The following is a 15756-nucleotide window of genomic DNA, read 5'->3' on the forward strand; positions in this document are numbered from 1 at the left end:
CATGGACGATCTATGATGACAATATTTGGAAGAAAACGGAATCAAAATAGATGGAGTGAATGGCTTGATGAATCGAATGAAGAAGGGAAATCAGGCTCGTCAAAGGGAGACCTGAACCTTGGGTTCCTGAAGGAGAACGCCGATCCTAGGTTCGTTGAAGGAGAACACTGATCCTCTTTTGGGTAAATTTCTGCTTAATCTTTCTTACACCCGTGAGGCCATTTACTAGATGTAGATAGGTTTACTTTTTAAAATTTAGCAGTGTATTATGTAATGGACAAATAACTAGTTTATATGATATAAATTATTACATATGCTTTATCTTCTCCCCATATAGAGCTCAAGTTTCATGCTATAGGTTACAAAAGACAGACAAGTTTACTAGACATTGATGCATGTGTGTGTTTTTATTATTTTAATTAATAACATATAGTAAATATAAAACTAAAAAATTAATTTTTACAAGAGAATGTAGTTATAAAAAATTTTATTTTGATACAAAATAAAATTAATTATGCTATTTATTTTCATAAAATTGACCTTTAAAAAACAAAAATGTATTTCCAATTGAGGATAATTTTGGATTGTTAAACGTGAATGAGGTTACAAATGGGTTTGGTCATATCATATATTTTAGCCGCCCTAAGGTCAACGAACAAATGACACATTATTTAAATAGTTAATTATATAAAATAAATAATATTAATATTATCCTTCTGAAACAAAAGTGTGGCTGTAGTTTAGTGGTAAGAATTCCACGTTGTGGCCGTGGAGACCTGGGCTCGAATCCCAGCAGCCACAAAAAGTAAATTTTAATTTTTTTTTTTTCACTTCTGTTTTCAATAATGAAGACAGAAGTGAGATTACGACTCTCAATTCTCAACCTACGGTTAACATCCAATGGTGGCTTTGTCATGGACAAGAAACGTTGCCGTCTCCGAGCTTCTCGCTGAGGCCCGCGTCAACATTCAGACACCGATTCGTCCATACATTTACTGTTTTTTTTTGGCTTCTTCTTCTTCGTCTTCCCTTCTAATTTCTGTTTTTGTTATTCTTCTGCACGCGTCCGTAAAATCAAAATAAAAAGGGACAGATCAAAGGGAAGGTCACATCTTCATTTCCATCCATCTTTTCCCGTACCTGGATAAACTGTCCATCACCTGTTCGACGAAATGATCAGGCGTTACCTGGACAGTCGAGAAGAGAAGATTGACTTGGCATATTCCCAGATGCCTTCCCTGTCTTCCTAAAACTGAAGTCTGGTCGTACCAAACGAAACCTAAAAATATAAATGAGTTTGGTTGTGATCGTCTCTCCTCCCTCTGATTTCAATGCTTATCTCTCTAAATTAGAAACTAATATAAAAAATCACCCACCTCGTTGTTGCAAAACTTGAATTGAAAACTTGATAGAAGGAGAACACAGAATAAGAATTATGTTTACTAATCGTGCGCGGCGAATTGAAGCCGGGCAGCCAAAATTTACTCTAGGAAGCCACGTCAGACAGACGTCGAGAGTCGAAAACGTCTATCCTCCTATTGCCTCTCCGTTCATCGCCAGCGCATCTAAGCTCAGACTGCCACGTCAGTCATCGTCTTCTCTCTCTTTGGCCGCCATGACTAGGCAAATGGAGCCGTTTTTCTGGAGAGTGTTTCCCTGTGGGTCGGATTTTTAATTTAATTATAAAGTCAATCCGATTCTGGGGAGAAAAGAAGGAAGGGTATTTTCGGGTGGATGGTCTGGTTTTTGCTTTCTCCCACTTTCTTGTTCGGTTGTCAGAAAAAATTGTAGTTTGGACTCGTCGTCATTTTCATCAGTTTAGAAAAGAAAGATCTGTCACTTTCGGTTTTACTGCGTTTTCGCCTATAAATACTGGTTTTCCTCCTTTCTTGTTCGTTCGAAGTCGTTTTATTCAAGAGCAAGGAAACATCTTCCGCTTCTCTGTTTTCTTTGTCCAGTTCTTTTTTCGTGATCCTTTGGGTTCCGGTATCAAGGGGGTTTCAGATTTGATTTTTGTGGGGTGAAAATGAACGCGCTTACGGCAACTAGTCGAAATTTCCGGAACGCCGCCCGCCTTCTTGGGCTTGATTCTAAGCTCGAGAAGAGCCTTTTGATCCCGTTCAGAGAAATCAAAGTAGGATACTGGGTTTCTGCCTTTCTGATTTTTTATGCGTTGGGGATTTGGTTACATGGGTCTTATGGAGTCTGTGTTTGCAGGTTGAGTGTACGATTCCGAAGGACGACGGAACTCTGGTTTCGTACGTTGGATTTAGAGTTCAGCATGATAATGCTCGCGGGCCAATGAAAGGGGGGATTCGGTATCATCCTGAGGTGAGCTTTTCTTTAGCTCGCTTATGCCTTTTTTTTTTTTTTTTTTTTTTTTTTTTTCTGCGTTTTACCGATCAGTATCTTTTTATTCGATCTGTATTTGGATCAAAGAAGTTGGTATTGAAGAATCGTGGGTCGGTTTCAGTGTTTTTGAGGATTTTGCAGTGTCGACCATTTCAATCATTCGTTACGGTTTCCATGATCTTGTTTTATGAAACGATTCCAGAATGAGCTATGGGTGTCTTCGAAGAATTTTTTTTTGGTAGTGGTAATATTTTCAGTTTGAACTTCTGGATTTTCTTCTCTATCTTGTAAAATAATGGGGTATGAAGAAAGTGCTTTTTTTTTTCTTTTCGAATAGAAAACTGAACTCAAAGAAGCAACTAAAGCTTGATGGCATTTGAAAATAGAAAAGGAAGTTCTCTTTTCTACCTCATTTTTTTTTCTAATAGAAAGTTCAAATAACTAAAGCTTGTTTACGAGGTTGAGCAAAAGACCCGGGCAGAATCTTCAGGAAAATCGGCATTTTTATTCAAATAAAAATCAGCAAACTCACCCCCAATTTTTTTTCTTCCATAAACTCGCATTTTATAGGTTCGTGATTTTCTATGCAGCGGCCTTGTCTTTACTTCGATCTATTGGATGAGCTTGTTTAAGCAGTTCTAACCCAGATTTTCTACATATACGCCTTTGAAACAGAATTTATATATAATTAGGATTTCAAATCTGTGGCCTCGTCATTTCCAAACGATACCATCGGCTTGTTAAACTCATCATTTTACTTTCATTGTTTAAAAGGTGGATCTTGATGAAGTGAATGCCCTGGCTCAACTTATGACATGGAAGACTGCTGTAGCAGATATTCCTTACGGAGGAGCAAAAGGTGGCATTGGGTGTAACCCGAAAGAGTTAAGTCTGAGCGAGTTGGAGCGTCTTACCCGTGTCTTCACTCAGAAGATCCATGATCTTATTGGAATTCACACCGATGTCCCTGCTCCTGACATGGGAACGAATTCACAGGTTCCCCATCTGCCTCAATTTTGCTTCTATTGGCTAAATTTCTCAGCAAGTTTTCTGTTTCTTGAAGCTCACACTTGTTTTCCCCCTTTGGGTAATTGGCAGACAATGGCGTGGATTCTGGATGAGTACTCAAAGTTTCACGGTCACTCCCCTGCTGTAGTCACCGGAAAGCCTATTGTAAGTATTTTAACACAGATGATCGTCAGACTTTAACTGTTAGTGAAAATAGCACCTTCGAGCTTAGCCCTCCTGGTTATAATGCATTTGGATGTTTTAGGATCTTGGTGGGTCTCTAGGTAGAGATGCAGCAACTGGGCGTGGTGTGGTGTTTGCAACTGAGGCCTTGCTAGCAGAGTATGGAAAGTCTATTGCAGGCCTGAGCTTTGTCATCCAGGTAGCTACAGGCCATATTTTTTGCATTTGATTTTTGCAGTGAAGAACTGCTAATTTTAATGGTTTCTCAGGGTTTTGGAAATGTGGGTTCATGGGCTGCACAACTCATTCATGAGAGAGGCGGTAAGGTTGTAGCTGTGGGTGACATTACAGGTGCAATCAGGAACCTGAATGGCATAGATATTCCAGCTTTGTTTAAGCACAAAAATGAGACTGGCAGCTTGAAGGGCTTCCATGGCGGAGATGCCATGGAACTAAATGAGTTGCTTGTACACGAGTGTGATGTTCTCATTCCCTGTGCCCTTGGTGGTGTCATCAACAGGTTCTATCTCTAATTATATATATTTTTTTAAGAATAATCATATTCATTAAAACTTTGATAGGCAATGGTAGGAAGAAGAAAAAAAGGCTTAGTATATTCAAATGTAATTTCAGAACTGATTTGGCCATGTCTGTCTTTCTACCAGAGATAATGCTGCTGATATCAGAGCCAAGTTCATCATAGAAGCTGCAAATCATCCCACTGATCCAGAAGCTGATGAGGTAGTTTTATTATGTCTAACAGAAAGAATATTTGTTCAATGAGAAAAGCTTCTTAGTGTTGGATCATTTGTTGCAGATTTTATCCAAGAAAGGGGTAGTTGTACTTCCAGATATATATGCAAATGCTGGGGGTGTGACTGTAAGTTACTTCGAGTGGGTTCAGGTAAGCAAACAGAGAAGCTAAGAGGTCTTTTCTTATGAATGATCTTTTTACCTGTAATAAACTTGTGTGCATAATATGACACTTCTACAGAACATCCAAGGATTCATGTGGGAAGAAGAGAAGGTGAACGAGGAGCTTCGAAGATATATGCAGAAAGCTTTCAAGAACATTAAGGAAATGTGCCGCACATACAACTGCAATCTACGTATGGGAGCTTTCACATTGGGTGTGAATCGTGTTGCTCGAGCTACACTCTTAAGGGGTTGGGAAGCCTAAGAGCACCTATTCATTTACATTACCTGATATCATTCAAGGTGATGAATAGTGTCACCTGCTATGGCCAAATTCATGTAGGTTGTTGTTTGTCAACAGTTCAAAATTTTTTTCCGTTAGAAATTGTATCAAGATGGGTTGTTTTTAGGTGTGAGACTGAAGGTAAAAGTTATTCAATGAAATAAGATAAATGCAGTGTTCTGATATACATTGGTTCTGTATTTCTTCTCATTGCACATTAATCAAATTTCTCTTTCTTTAATGACAAAGTTTGTAAGAATATCAATATTTCTCAAGTTTCAGTCACAGTTTGCCATTTCTACTGATAACAATTTGTTTGCTCTCAAAGGATAAGCTTCTTAATTTCCCAGTAAGGGCTTTCTTCCCTCCTTTGTACTTTTCTATTTTAAACAAGAAATAAAGACAGAAACAAAGTAAGAAGCAGAGCAACTACTCTGTTTGCCAATTGGTCATGGCCTCAAATACCATCTTCACCTCTCTGCAAAGCTTTCACTGACACGAGATGGAAGTATGTAACTTGGGATCTGAATATGTTTGTGAAAGATTAGAAGATGGGACTGGGATTTTGTGATTATTGCTCCTCAGAGACAATATCTTAAGACTCAAAATCTGACCTGATTCTGTCTTCGTTTATTTATTTGGATAAACGGAATGGAAACTTTTAAAATAGCGCACTCTTAGACGATCTTTATATGAATCTGGCGTTTCCAGCCACGGAAGGTTGTCCACTGATATCCTCATAGCAAGGAACTTCGAATCCATCTTCCCGAAGTCGGTTCGACAAGTATGAATTAAGACCCTTTTGTCCATTTGTTTATTGATTTTCCTTCTCGGCGGAGAAGAGTAACATACTCTCGTTCTCTAGCAACCCATGAATCTCCGGTGCTTTTCAGAAGCTCCATGATACCGTGGTGGGCTTGGTTGAGGAGTTTCCACCTGCCAGAAGCAGAGGTCCTAAACTTGAAGTTTTATCTCGAAGTATGCAGCGCCTCGATTATATGCTCAGACACCATCTGCCCCTTTCTGACCCGTGAAATTGCTTTTAATGGCGGCCTTACAGACGGGCAGCAATGGAGGGATTTTTCATGGTTTGTTTTTTCGATGCTCTATCTGCGATCGGACTGGTGGATCAAACTGGCATCTGCAAGGCCTACTTGTAGTGGTTGCTGGGGTGCTTCTCTTCGACAGACCCAAGATTTTGGTAACCTCCCTAGTTTAACAGAGGAGGCTATTCTCTATGATCACTAATAGCGAGCAACACATGAAGGCAACAATTCAGAGCTTGATCAAGGACGGAGCATCAATCCAGAGCCTTGCATACGGAAGCCGCACCAGTGAGCCTCAATGAATGTGCCGCGTTTTTGGTTTTTTGTTTTCCAAATAGGAAACTGACCTAAGGAGCAATTAAAAAGCTTGATGGCATTTGGAAAGAGGAAAAAGGAGTTTTCTTTTCTGCCTCATTTTTTTTAATAGTCAAAATAGTTTCACATAGAGAAGTCTTATGAAAAGTTATTGAGCAATAGGTTTCTTAGATCCTAGTCATTTTAGGATGAACCACTCTCCATCTTAATCATCATAGAAAAGTCTCCCTATTGGGTCTGGTTTGTGCCATCCTGATTGATCGATCATACTTTATATTTTCAGCCAGGTTGCATTCGAGATTATCAATTATTGGCAGGTAACGATCGATCATGTTAAAACCAGTTTTCTAATTTAGGCTTCAAAACATGAAAAAAAAATTCTTGAGTGATTCTAACATGTTTAAAAATTTGATATGTTTTAGTAAAACATGTTATGAATGAAACATGCCCCAAAGTTTTAGAAAATTCATTTGTACCACAAGTTTGAAGTTTTAAGGTTGCCCTCTCATACTGTTAGAGTTCTTGAGATTTTTTATACAACTTGAACTTTATTTTTCTTCAAGATGACTTGACACATCGATGGAGTTCAAGGTATTGAGATGCATATGTCGATTCGTTTTCAAAGACTTTGATTTTTGCGTCTCTTGAAGGAAAAACATCTGAAATGTTAAATTTACGATTGTTAGCATTATTAGGTTTTGTTATCATCAAAATATGGATAAGACTCAACTCTATCTCATAAGAAAGTCAGGGTGGAATTCACTTCGTCCAAATAAAGTGAATCCCCCATTTCTTAACAAAATGATGAAATGTGAAATTCCACATCTTAGGCTGGAATTTCACTTTCCATTGTTGGTTGCCTTCATGGGTTTGCACATTGCTCCTCCATCCTCCTTTGTTCTTCCTACTTCCTTCTTCCCTCTCCTTCCTTCTTCCTTCTTTTTTATTTTAATTATTTTATAATTATAATTGGATTGATTAGAAATTATGACTATTATTATTACTTAATGACACTAAGTAATTAGAAATTTAATTTTTGTATCAAAATTAAAATTCATGCTATTTAATTCAAATTTATTTTTACCAAATGAAATTTATTTAACTATTATAAAAAATATATAAAATTTAAATTACTCTAATATGATAATTTTTTTAAATTTATATTTAAATTACTAGAATATTTTATGATTATTTATCATTGATTAAAGGTGAATTTAATTCATAATAAAAAATTAAATTCTTGTTGTTAAATCATATTAGCACTTTAAATAAATTTAAATAATTTCTTATTGATTTTTTATTAATTGAATTAATTAAAAAAATTATAATTTTTAATGACTTATACTAACATGAATCCCTCTTTTCTTAGTTATTTTTTTCATAAATCTATTTTATTAATGAATTCTACCTATACTTGTCATAATATTACACTAACACAAGAATCTATATTTTATTATACTTTCTATAGGCCACACTAACTTAGAAAAGTAGATTGCCTAAGGAAAGTATATCACCTTAGAATTCACTTTCATTTTCTCTTTTCCTGGGTGATCTACTTTGCGAGCAAACTAACCTACCAACCCCCCACCCCCTCCCTCCCTCCCTCCCTTTAAGGTCCTAGAAAACCTCTTTCAAAAGAAAGTGAGAATACTAAAGGAAAATAAAACATTATGCCTTCTTTTTGGAGAGAAAACCTTCTCCTACAGATATTCAAACTTTCAATTCTTAGAGTACATGTATGAAGTATGTGGAACTTAGATTCAACTAGAAATGTCAAGTGATTTGAGATAAATAAAAGAATTTGGACATATTCAGTATTTTTCTCTCAAAAAGGGTAAAATTAGAATTTCAAGTTTGAGAATCTTTTTGAAAGCTTTTGTATCCAAATAACTACATATTAATTACTCTCCAATGAGTTTTGGGGCCTGTTTATAAGATTCCTAACCAAAATAGTCATTTTTAATTGTTTACAAATAGCTCCAAAAAGTGTTGATCGATCAACAAAAAAAGTATAATCAATCAACCATGTATAATGGCTACAATTTTTGAGTTCCCTAACCCCAATAATCAATTAAGGAATCAATAAACAAGTTTGAAAGCTTTTACAAAACCGTTGATTGATCATGCCTCATCGACTGATTGATCATGCTTTATAAAACTAGTCAGGCCGTGTGCTGTATGATCAATCAAATGAAGATGGATGATTAATCATGCCTTTGGAATGATCCATAATTCCAGTTCAGAATGATCATGCTTTATATGCCCTTCCTTACTATATTTTGTATGATCGCTCATAACTCTACGAGATGATTGATCATGCCTACTACCAGAGTACGGAATTTATTTTTAAGCATGACTTTGGCCTTTCTTAAGGGGTAAAGTTTGTAAAACATTTGTATGCATTGATAAAACATGGTTTTAGAAGAAATTGTATGTCCTAAAGCTCCAATTCTCCCATGAACTGTAGGATTAAAATTTGGTTGGTTATCCTCTTATGAAGCTAGAGATCTTGAGGTTTTTCTATTTGATTTGACTCTAGTTCTTCAAATTATTAAGGTTTTTTTTAGGTGCTTCTTCTAGATGATTTGTCATTTTATTTTGGCTTGAGGTCTCGTTATGAGTTTGTTGATTCTTCCTCATATGCCTTGATTGTGTGTCTCTTGAAGGAAATGCAAATGAAATACTTGAATTATAATCATCAACTCAAATAGGTAATTTTTGTTATCATCAAAATATCATAGGTCAACCTAGGTCAACAACTTCTTGCTTTCTTATAAATCATATGACATCTAGTGTTTTTGGTTGATCAGCTCCTTTTTAAAAATTACTAGAGTTTTCACCTTTTCCTTTACTTGCTCGTATGTTTGGTTCATTAATTGTCTCCCGTCACAATTAATTTGACCTCGAGCAGTTAAATGCATTTTCCTTGGATATTAGAAAATCAAAAAGTTTATGTTTGTTATGCCTTCTCTCTTCACAATACCTTCATCTCTACTTATGTCACCTTCTGTGAGAAAAAAAACCATTTTATCCATATACATCTCCTCCAGGTTTTACTTCTTTTGCAATGATGCCTCGCCCTATTATCCTACATGACTAGCATGTATTCCCACCATTGTTTGAGCAAATTTTTAGAAACTGATTCAAGAGGTTCCCTCTCTTTTGGCTAATCTATCACTTGAAAGATCCAATGATGATCATGAAGTAAGTTCTTTTCCTCCTATTGTATTTGGGCCTCCAAATGATACCCGACCTTTTGCTCTTTGCAAAAAACCTCAATCTTGTGCTCAAAACAGCCCTCTACATCTTATCCTATTTCAAAATTTTCTCTTAGCTTAAAGATTGTCTTCGAGTTGTTTCTCATTTTTGGCACCCATATCATCTACTCCTATTCCTAAAACTTATGAAGATGCTTCTAAAGATCCTAGTGAAGTTGCCATGGTTGAAAGGATGACATCCACGTACAGCACCAACACTTGGGAGTTAACCTCTCTTCGTCCTTAGAAGAAAATCGTGCAATGTATATGTATTTTACATTAAAGAACAATCCATATGGCAGCATTGCTCAGTAAAAGGCAAGACTGGTTGCAAAGGGATATACGCAATCCTATGACATTGATTATAATGAAACATTATCTCCAGTTGCTAAAATTAATTCAATATGTGTTCTTATTTCTCTACCTGCCAATTTCTGGTGGTCTGCTTATCAATTGAATATTAAGAATATTTCCCTTAATTGTGATTTACATAAAAAAAATATACGTTACAACCACCCGATTTTATGGTTGAGGGGAGAAGGTATGTAACCTTAAGAAGTCTATCTATAGGTTGAAATAGTCACTGTGTGCTTGGTTTGACAAATTCAACAAGGTTGTTCTTAGGTTTGGTTTTTTAGGTGTGAGGTTGATCATTCGGTTTTTACCAAGAGAACAAACTGAGGTATGGTTCTTATGGTTGTTTACATAGATGATATTATTATCATAGGCAATGACACTAGTGGCATTCAATAAGTGATGAAGGATTTAAGTTAGTCATTTCAAACTAAGACCTTGGGTTGCTCAGATAATTTCCTTGCATAAAAGCCCTTCAATCTAAACATGGCATAATTTTATTTCAAAGTGTACTTTAGAACTCTTGGAAGAAACTGGTATGCCTGGTCATAAGCCAGCCAACATCCCTATGGATCCAAATATCAAATTATGTATGGAAACAAATGATGATGTGGATGATAGAAGATTTTAGTGGTTGGTTGTCAAACTTATTAATCTTATTGTTACTCAACCCGATATCTCATTTGTTATTAGTGTTATTAGCCAGTTAATGCATTAACCTCAACAAACACACTAACTTGCATTGGAAAGGGTCCTTCATTATAGAAATCTACCTTTGTAAGTGTTGTAGACATAGTAACATTAAAGACTTTGCATATACAAACTAGGCCAGTTCTCCTAATGACTACTGGAAATCTATCTTTGTTTATTGTACAATGGTAAGTAGAAATTTAGTTACATGAAGAAGCAAAAAACAAAGTGTGGTCGCATGATGAGTGTTGAAGCCGAGTATCAGTTTAAATCATTGTTCAGTGAACTTGGACTTTCTATGAATGAGCCTATGCAACTATACACATTGCGACTAATCCAATTTTTGTGTACAAACAAAACACATTGAGATTGGTTGTCTCTTTATTCGGGAAAATCTATAAATTGGTGTCATATCTATGCATTATATTCCTTCCTAGAATCAATCACAAATATGTTTACCAAGGTCATTGGAGCAAGCTCCCTTCAACATATATGTTTTAAACTCAGATTCTTTGATGTTCATGCACCAACTTATAAAAGAAGAAGAAGACGAAGAGGAAAATTATTCTACGTAATCATGGATAACTGTAATTATGACATATTTACTCCATGGATGTGTAAGGGTAGTTTAGATCCATTGTAATCTTCTTCATTCAATATAAATAGGCATCGGAGAGGGCTCAAGCTGATTGAGAGAGTCAACTCTCCTCTTTGGCTTTCTATTTCCTCTCTACTCATCCACACTCTTAACCCTAGTCTTCTTCTCATCTCTCTCTTGCTTCCATCTCTCTTCCTACTTCTTTCTCACTCTCTCTAGCACTTCTTCTACCTGTCTTTTAAGCATGGAACCCTAGAATTCTAATTATTAAGAAATAAGTTTATAAAATAATTATTAAGGGCTTCCGTCCTTCCTTTCTACTTTTCTAACTTATATACAAGGAAGATAAAAGAAATCAGTAACTCCGTTTGTCAATTGGTCATGGCGTCGAGTACCATCTTCGTCTCTATCCAAAGCTTTCACCGAGTCACAAAAAAGCCAGAGTCCCCAGCAAGGCCAGGCCGCTCTCAGGGAGCTAAGCAGGCAAACCACTCGGATGCCCAGAAATTGATTGATGGAACACAAAAGCCGGTGAAACTCTCAATCAGTGGCAGTGGATCAGAGGTGGAAGAAGGTGAACTTATTCATCAATTGAATAAGGTCCCTACTCTCCAAGTTTCAATGACAGGAGATGGAAGAAGGGAACTTGGGATCGGAATATGTTCGTTAAGGACGGGATTATGGACTGGGATGCCGTGATTGTTGCAGGTCAGAAACAATATCTTAAGACTCAAAAATTTGATCTTATGGTTCTTTCTTTGCTAATTTGGATAAAAAGACTGGAATTTGAGGTTTCCAGCCTCAGAACGTCGTCAACTAATCCCCTCCCTCGAAGCAACTTTAAATCCATTTTCCGTGTTCTGAATTGAGACCTTTTGCCTGTTTGTTTATTGATTCTCCTTCTCCACGGAGAAAGAGTAACATACTGTTATTCTCTTCTTGTCTGCAGAAGCAAGGAGGAGAAAATTTCTTCAAACCTATCCACAACCAGCAACCCATGAATCTCCTGTGCTTTTCAGAAGCTGCACCATACCATGGTGGGCTTGGTTGAGGAGGTTCCACCTACCAGAAGCGGAGGTCCTAAACGGTAAAAGTTTTGTCTTGATTATGCGGCGTAGAGACCATCAACTCTCTTTCTGATCCATGAAATTTCTTAATGGCTGCCTTACAGGACGAGCGGCAATGGTGGGATTTTTCATGGCTTATTTTGTAGATGCTCTATCTGGGATCGGACTGGTGGATCAAACGGGCAATTCCATCTGCAAGGCCGGCCTACTTGCGGTGGTTGCTGGAGTGCTTCTTTTCCGACAGACCGAAAATTTTGGTAATATCCGTAGTTTGACAGAGGAAGCTATTCTCTATGATCAGCAATGGCGAGCTACATATGAAGACAACAATTCCGAAGTTGACGAAGGACGGAGCACCTAACAATATCAATCAATGTAGAGTTGTTCGTGAGCCAGAGAGAACGCCTAGTTGTATCAAGTATCGACGGTCAGCTTGTCATATCGGCAAATTTCAATAATACATTTATTTCTTTGTAACTTACACTAGCATGTTATCATGCACCAAATATGCTCATAAGATATGCATAATTAAAAACTATAATACTTTAATTTCATGCATTCACATATATGCCAAAAATTGCATTAAAAACTGTAACAGGAAATAAAATTATAAGTTCCTATGTACTGAACACTAGACGGCCAGTGGCTTAATGGTCACTGGCGCACATAAATATGCGACCGCGCGGGTTCGAATCCCCCTGGCGCAAAAACAATTTAAGCGCCGAGTCGGCTCGGCCCAGGAACGGCGAGCCAACTCAACTCGTCCGAGTCGACTCGATTTTTTTTTTTTTTTTTTTCGAGTCAACCCGACCTGAGTCGCGGTTGCCGAGTTGGAACAGCGAGCCACAGAAAACTCGTCCCGAGCCAACTCTTTCGGTATTTACAGAAATACCTTATGATTTTAATTTTATGTTTCTACGCGCTGGAGGTCGTCTTCAACCTCCAGCCGCGCGCAGAAGGAAGAAGCACCGGCGTTCCGCTGGCGTTCTTTCAACTCGTCGACGCCGAAAAACTTGTCGGAATTGTCGCCGGCGTCGGCGCTGAGGCTCCGACGCTCTCAGGCGTCACGAGATAGCCGCCGCAGTGAGCTCACAGAGAGCGTACTGCGACGGCCTCCGTCGGCGGTCGGCGCCAGCAACCGTGCGGAATGGTCGCCGGCGCCGGCGTCATGCTCGACACTGGCTGTCGCCGATGCCAGAGTCCCGGCGCCCGCAAGCAGTGAGCGCGGAATTTGTTTTTAAAAAACATAAACAGAAACAGAGACCGAACAGAGTCTCTCGGAATCAAAACGCTGGATCAGAGGTCTGCTCTGATACCAACTGTAAGTCTTAAACATGAATTTCTAATACAACATGAAATTCATTATGAATTATGCGGAAGATACCTCCTTCCATACGCTTCAAATTCCTTCGCTTCTATTTTCTCGGTGCTTCCGATCTCTTGGCACTCACGGCGATGGCACTGAACTGAAGGGAATGAGAGTGACGAGACAGGGGACCGAAAACCATTCTTAATCGAAAACCAACCTCCCATCAAGGTTCATGGTTTCGTGTTACCGAGGGAGTTGTAACTGCCAGAAGTTTGAGACCACGTAATGAGAAAACCGTTTCTCATAAAAACTGTTTACATTTCCGTCTCCTCGCCTCTGAAGAAAAACAACAAACCCAGAATGTAAAAGAGACCAAATGTAAACATCAACCAGGGTAATATTTTGCGAAGAAAACAATAAACTGGGTAATAACCCCACATGATACAGAACAACAGAAACTATCATGTAGACAGTATCTTGCTTTCTGGGTTTTTGGATGCCAGAGATTTTCCAATGGTTCAAGTAGAATTTTGAATGAATGCATACTGCTTTAGAGCTCGAGTCACAATGACCAAAACAAAATGAAGAGCTCCATCACAAAACAAAAAAAAAAAAAAAAAAGTTCCAAGGTAAGTCACAGGGGCAGATCAATCTTTCAGGATTTGGTAAGGGCTTCAATGGTTTCTGTGAGCTACAAAAAGATTTTCAGATCTTCCAGCAAATAACAGATAGCAAACAAGTAAAACAATCCACAAAGAGAAAATAAATTGAACTCAACAAATCTTAGAGGTTAGAGGGATAGTAAAGTTCAGTTCTAGAAGACTAAAAGTACTCTCAAAACAAATTAACACAAAATACATAGCCAGAGCAGAATGGGAATACACAGGGAAACCCTATTTGAAAATTTCTTTCTCAGATATGAAAATCGATTAGTCACAGTGATTTTAAGAGAGAGAAAATCAGCTGAAAGTATCACAACTTTTGGTAAGAAGATTAAATGTCTCAAAGAAAAATTCTGCCATAAAAGCTTAAAAAATAAATAAAAAGAAGGACGCCGTTCTTACCGGCATCAATGATCGCATCCCAGTCCGTCTTTCCGTCTTTAGCAAACTGAGTCAGATCCCAAGTCCCTCCAACCCACCTTGGATTTTTAAAATTAGGTACCGCAGTGGTTGCCACAGCTCCCTTCGGCTCTTCCTTCTTCTCCAAAACTGGAGGCGAGCTTTCTTCCTTTGCCTCTATTTTCTTCTCTACAGCAGTCGAACCCACTACCTCTGCTACATTATCTGTCGCTCTCGTGAGTCGAAACGAAAGGTGTCTCTTCGACCAAGCAAAAATGGAAGGTTTTTGCGAAAGGAGACTTGATTTCACAGAGAAGGTAGAGCAAGACGAAGAACACAATGCCATGGACCCAATCCAAAAATCAAACTAAGAGAAAGGACAACAAGAAAATTGCGTTCTTCTTCGAAAACCTGTCTCGCAACTGGAGCAAAGAAAATTCTGCACCTCAGAATCTAGACAAGGGTAGGAGAGAGCTGAGGCGTACGGCACCGACAGCAGATGACGATGGAGAAAGGTGAAGCTCCTCGAAACGGATAGATTAACAGGGTCAGCAAGGCCTCTTTTGGAAGAAGAAAGGAGTGCCTGGTATGTTACACATGTTTTTGGATTTTACAATGGGGGTCAGTCAACTCAAAAGTTGTTCATGTGATTACGTGTTTTAATGAATTGAACCGTCATCCGATTCAAGTGAAGTGGTACAGGGGTAAGTATACGATGAACGTGAAATAAAGTGAAACTCATCCTCGGGGGTTCGTATAAACAAGGAAAACATATTCCATGTGTCAGTGTCTCTAAATAAAAAAGTATAATATAAATAAGAGAATAAATAATTTTTTATAATATATTTAAATAAAATAGATAATTAAATAGATAATTAACCAAAATAAATATAGTTATTGATTTAACATATAATATTAAAATATATTAATATTTCAATTAATAAAAAACTATATTATATTACTAATGATTATAATTTATTATAATAAATAAAAAATAAAAAATAACATAAGCGAATATAATAAATAAATATTTTTTTAATAACATAAGATATATTTTAACATTAAAAATCACTAATTTAATATAATAATATATATATATATATATATATTTATCAATAATATAATATATATTTTTATATATTATTAATTAATAATATATTATCACAAAATTTAAATCATTGATTTAATTAATTATAACAATGTGATAACTAAATTAAAATAATTTATCAAATATTTATTTTAAAAATATTTTAATTATGACTATTAAATCACTAATTTAATACAGTAATTATAAAATAAATATATTAAATAATTAAAA

The 15756-nt window shown here is 37.0% G+C and overlaps 2 protein-coding genes and 1 non-coding gene across 3 annotated transcripts; all 3 read left to right on the top strand.

The window, feature by feature from the left end:
- Nucleotides 1-729: 729 nt before the first annotated feature.
- TRNAH-GUG (transfer RNA histidin (anticodon GUG)) lies at nucleotides 730-801 on the top strand. Its single transcript has one exon. It is a non-coding gene; the product is annotated as a tRNA-His (tRNA).
- A 1089-nt stretch (nucleotides 802-1890) lies between these two features.
- LOC137934046 (glutamate dehydrogenase 2) lies at nucleotides 1891-4973 on the top strand. The gene is made up of 9 exons (XM_068778242.1): nucleotides 1891-2134; nucleotides 2218-2331; nucleotides 3127-3348; nucleotides 3451-3525; nucleotides 3626-3742; nucleotides 3813-4063; nucleotides 4209-4284; nucleotides 4361-4447; nucleotides 4538-4973. Exons 1-9 carry the CDS (start codon nucleotides 2027-2029, stop codon nucleotides 4721-4723), a joined length of 1236 nt encoding a protein of 411 aa, XP_068634343.1. The 5' UTR covers nucleotides 1891-2026; the 3' UTR covers nucleotides 4724-4973.
- A 6409-nt stretch (nucleotides 4974-11382) lies between these two features.
- LOC137934372 (light-harvesting complex-like protein 3 isotype 1, chloroplastic) lies at nucleotides 11383-12429 on the top strand. The gene is made up of 3 exons (XM_068778658.1): nucleotides 11383-11575; nucleotides 11951-12088; nucleotides 12173-12429. Exons 1-3 carry the CDS (start codon nucleotides 11383-11385, stop codon nucleotides 12427-12429), a joined length of 588 nt encoding a protein of 195 aa, XP_068634759.1.
- Nucleotides 12430-15756: the final 3327 nt, after the last annotated feature.

Source organism: Aristolochia californica, unplaced genomic scaffold (assembly GCF_029961685.1).
Source record: "Aristolochia californica isolate CCGP_79_NKW_82.1479 unplaced genomic scaffold, dmAriCali1.0.hap1 SCAF_6, whole genome shotgun sequence".
NCBI lineage: Eukaryota > Viridiplantae > Streptophyta > Magnoliopsida > Piperales > Aristolochiaceae > Aristolochia > Aristolochia californica.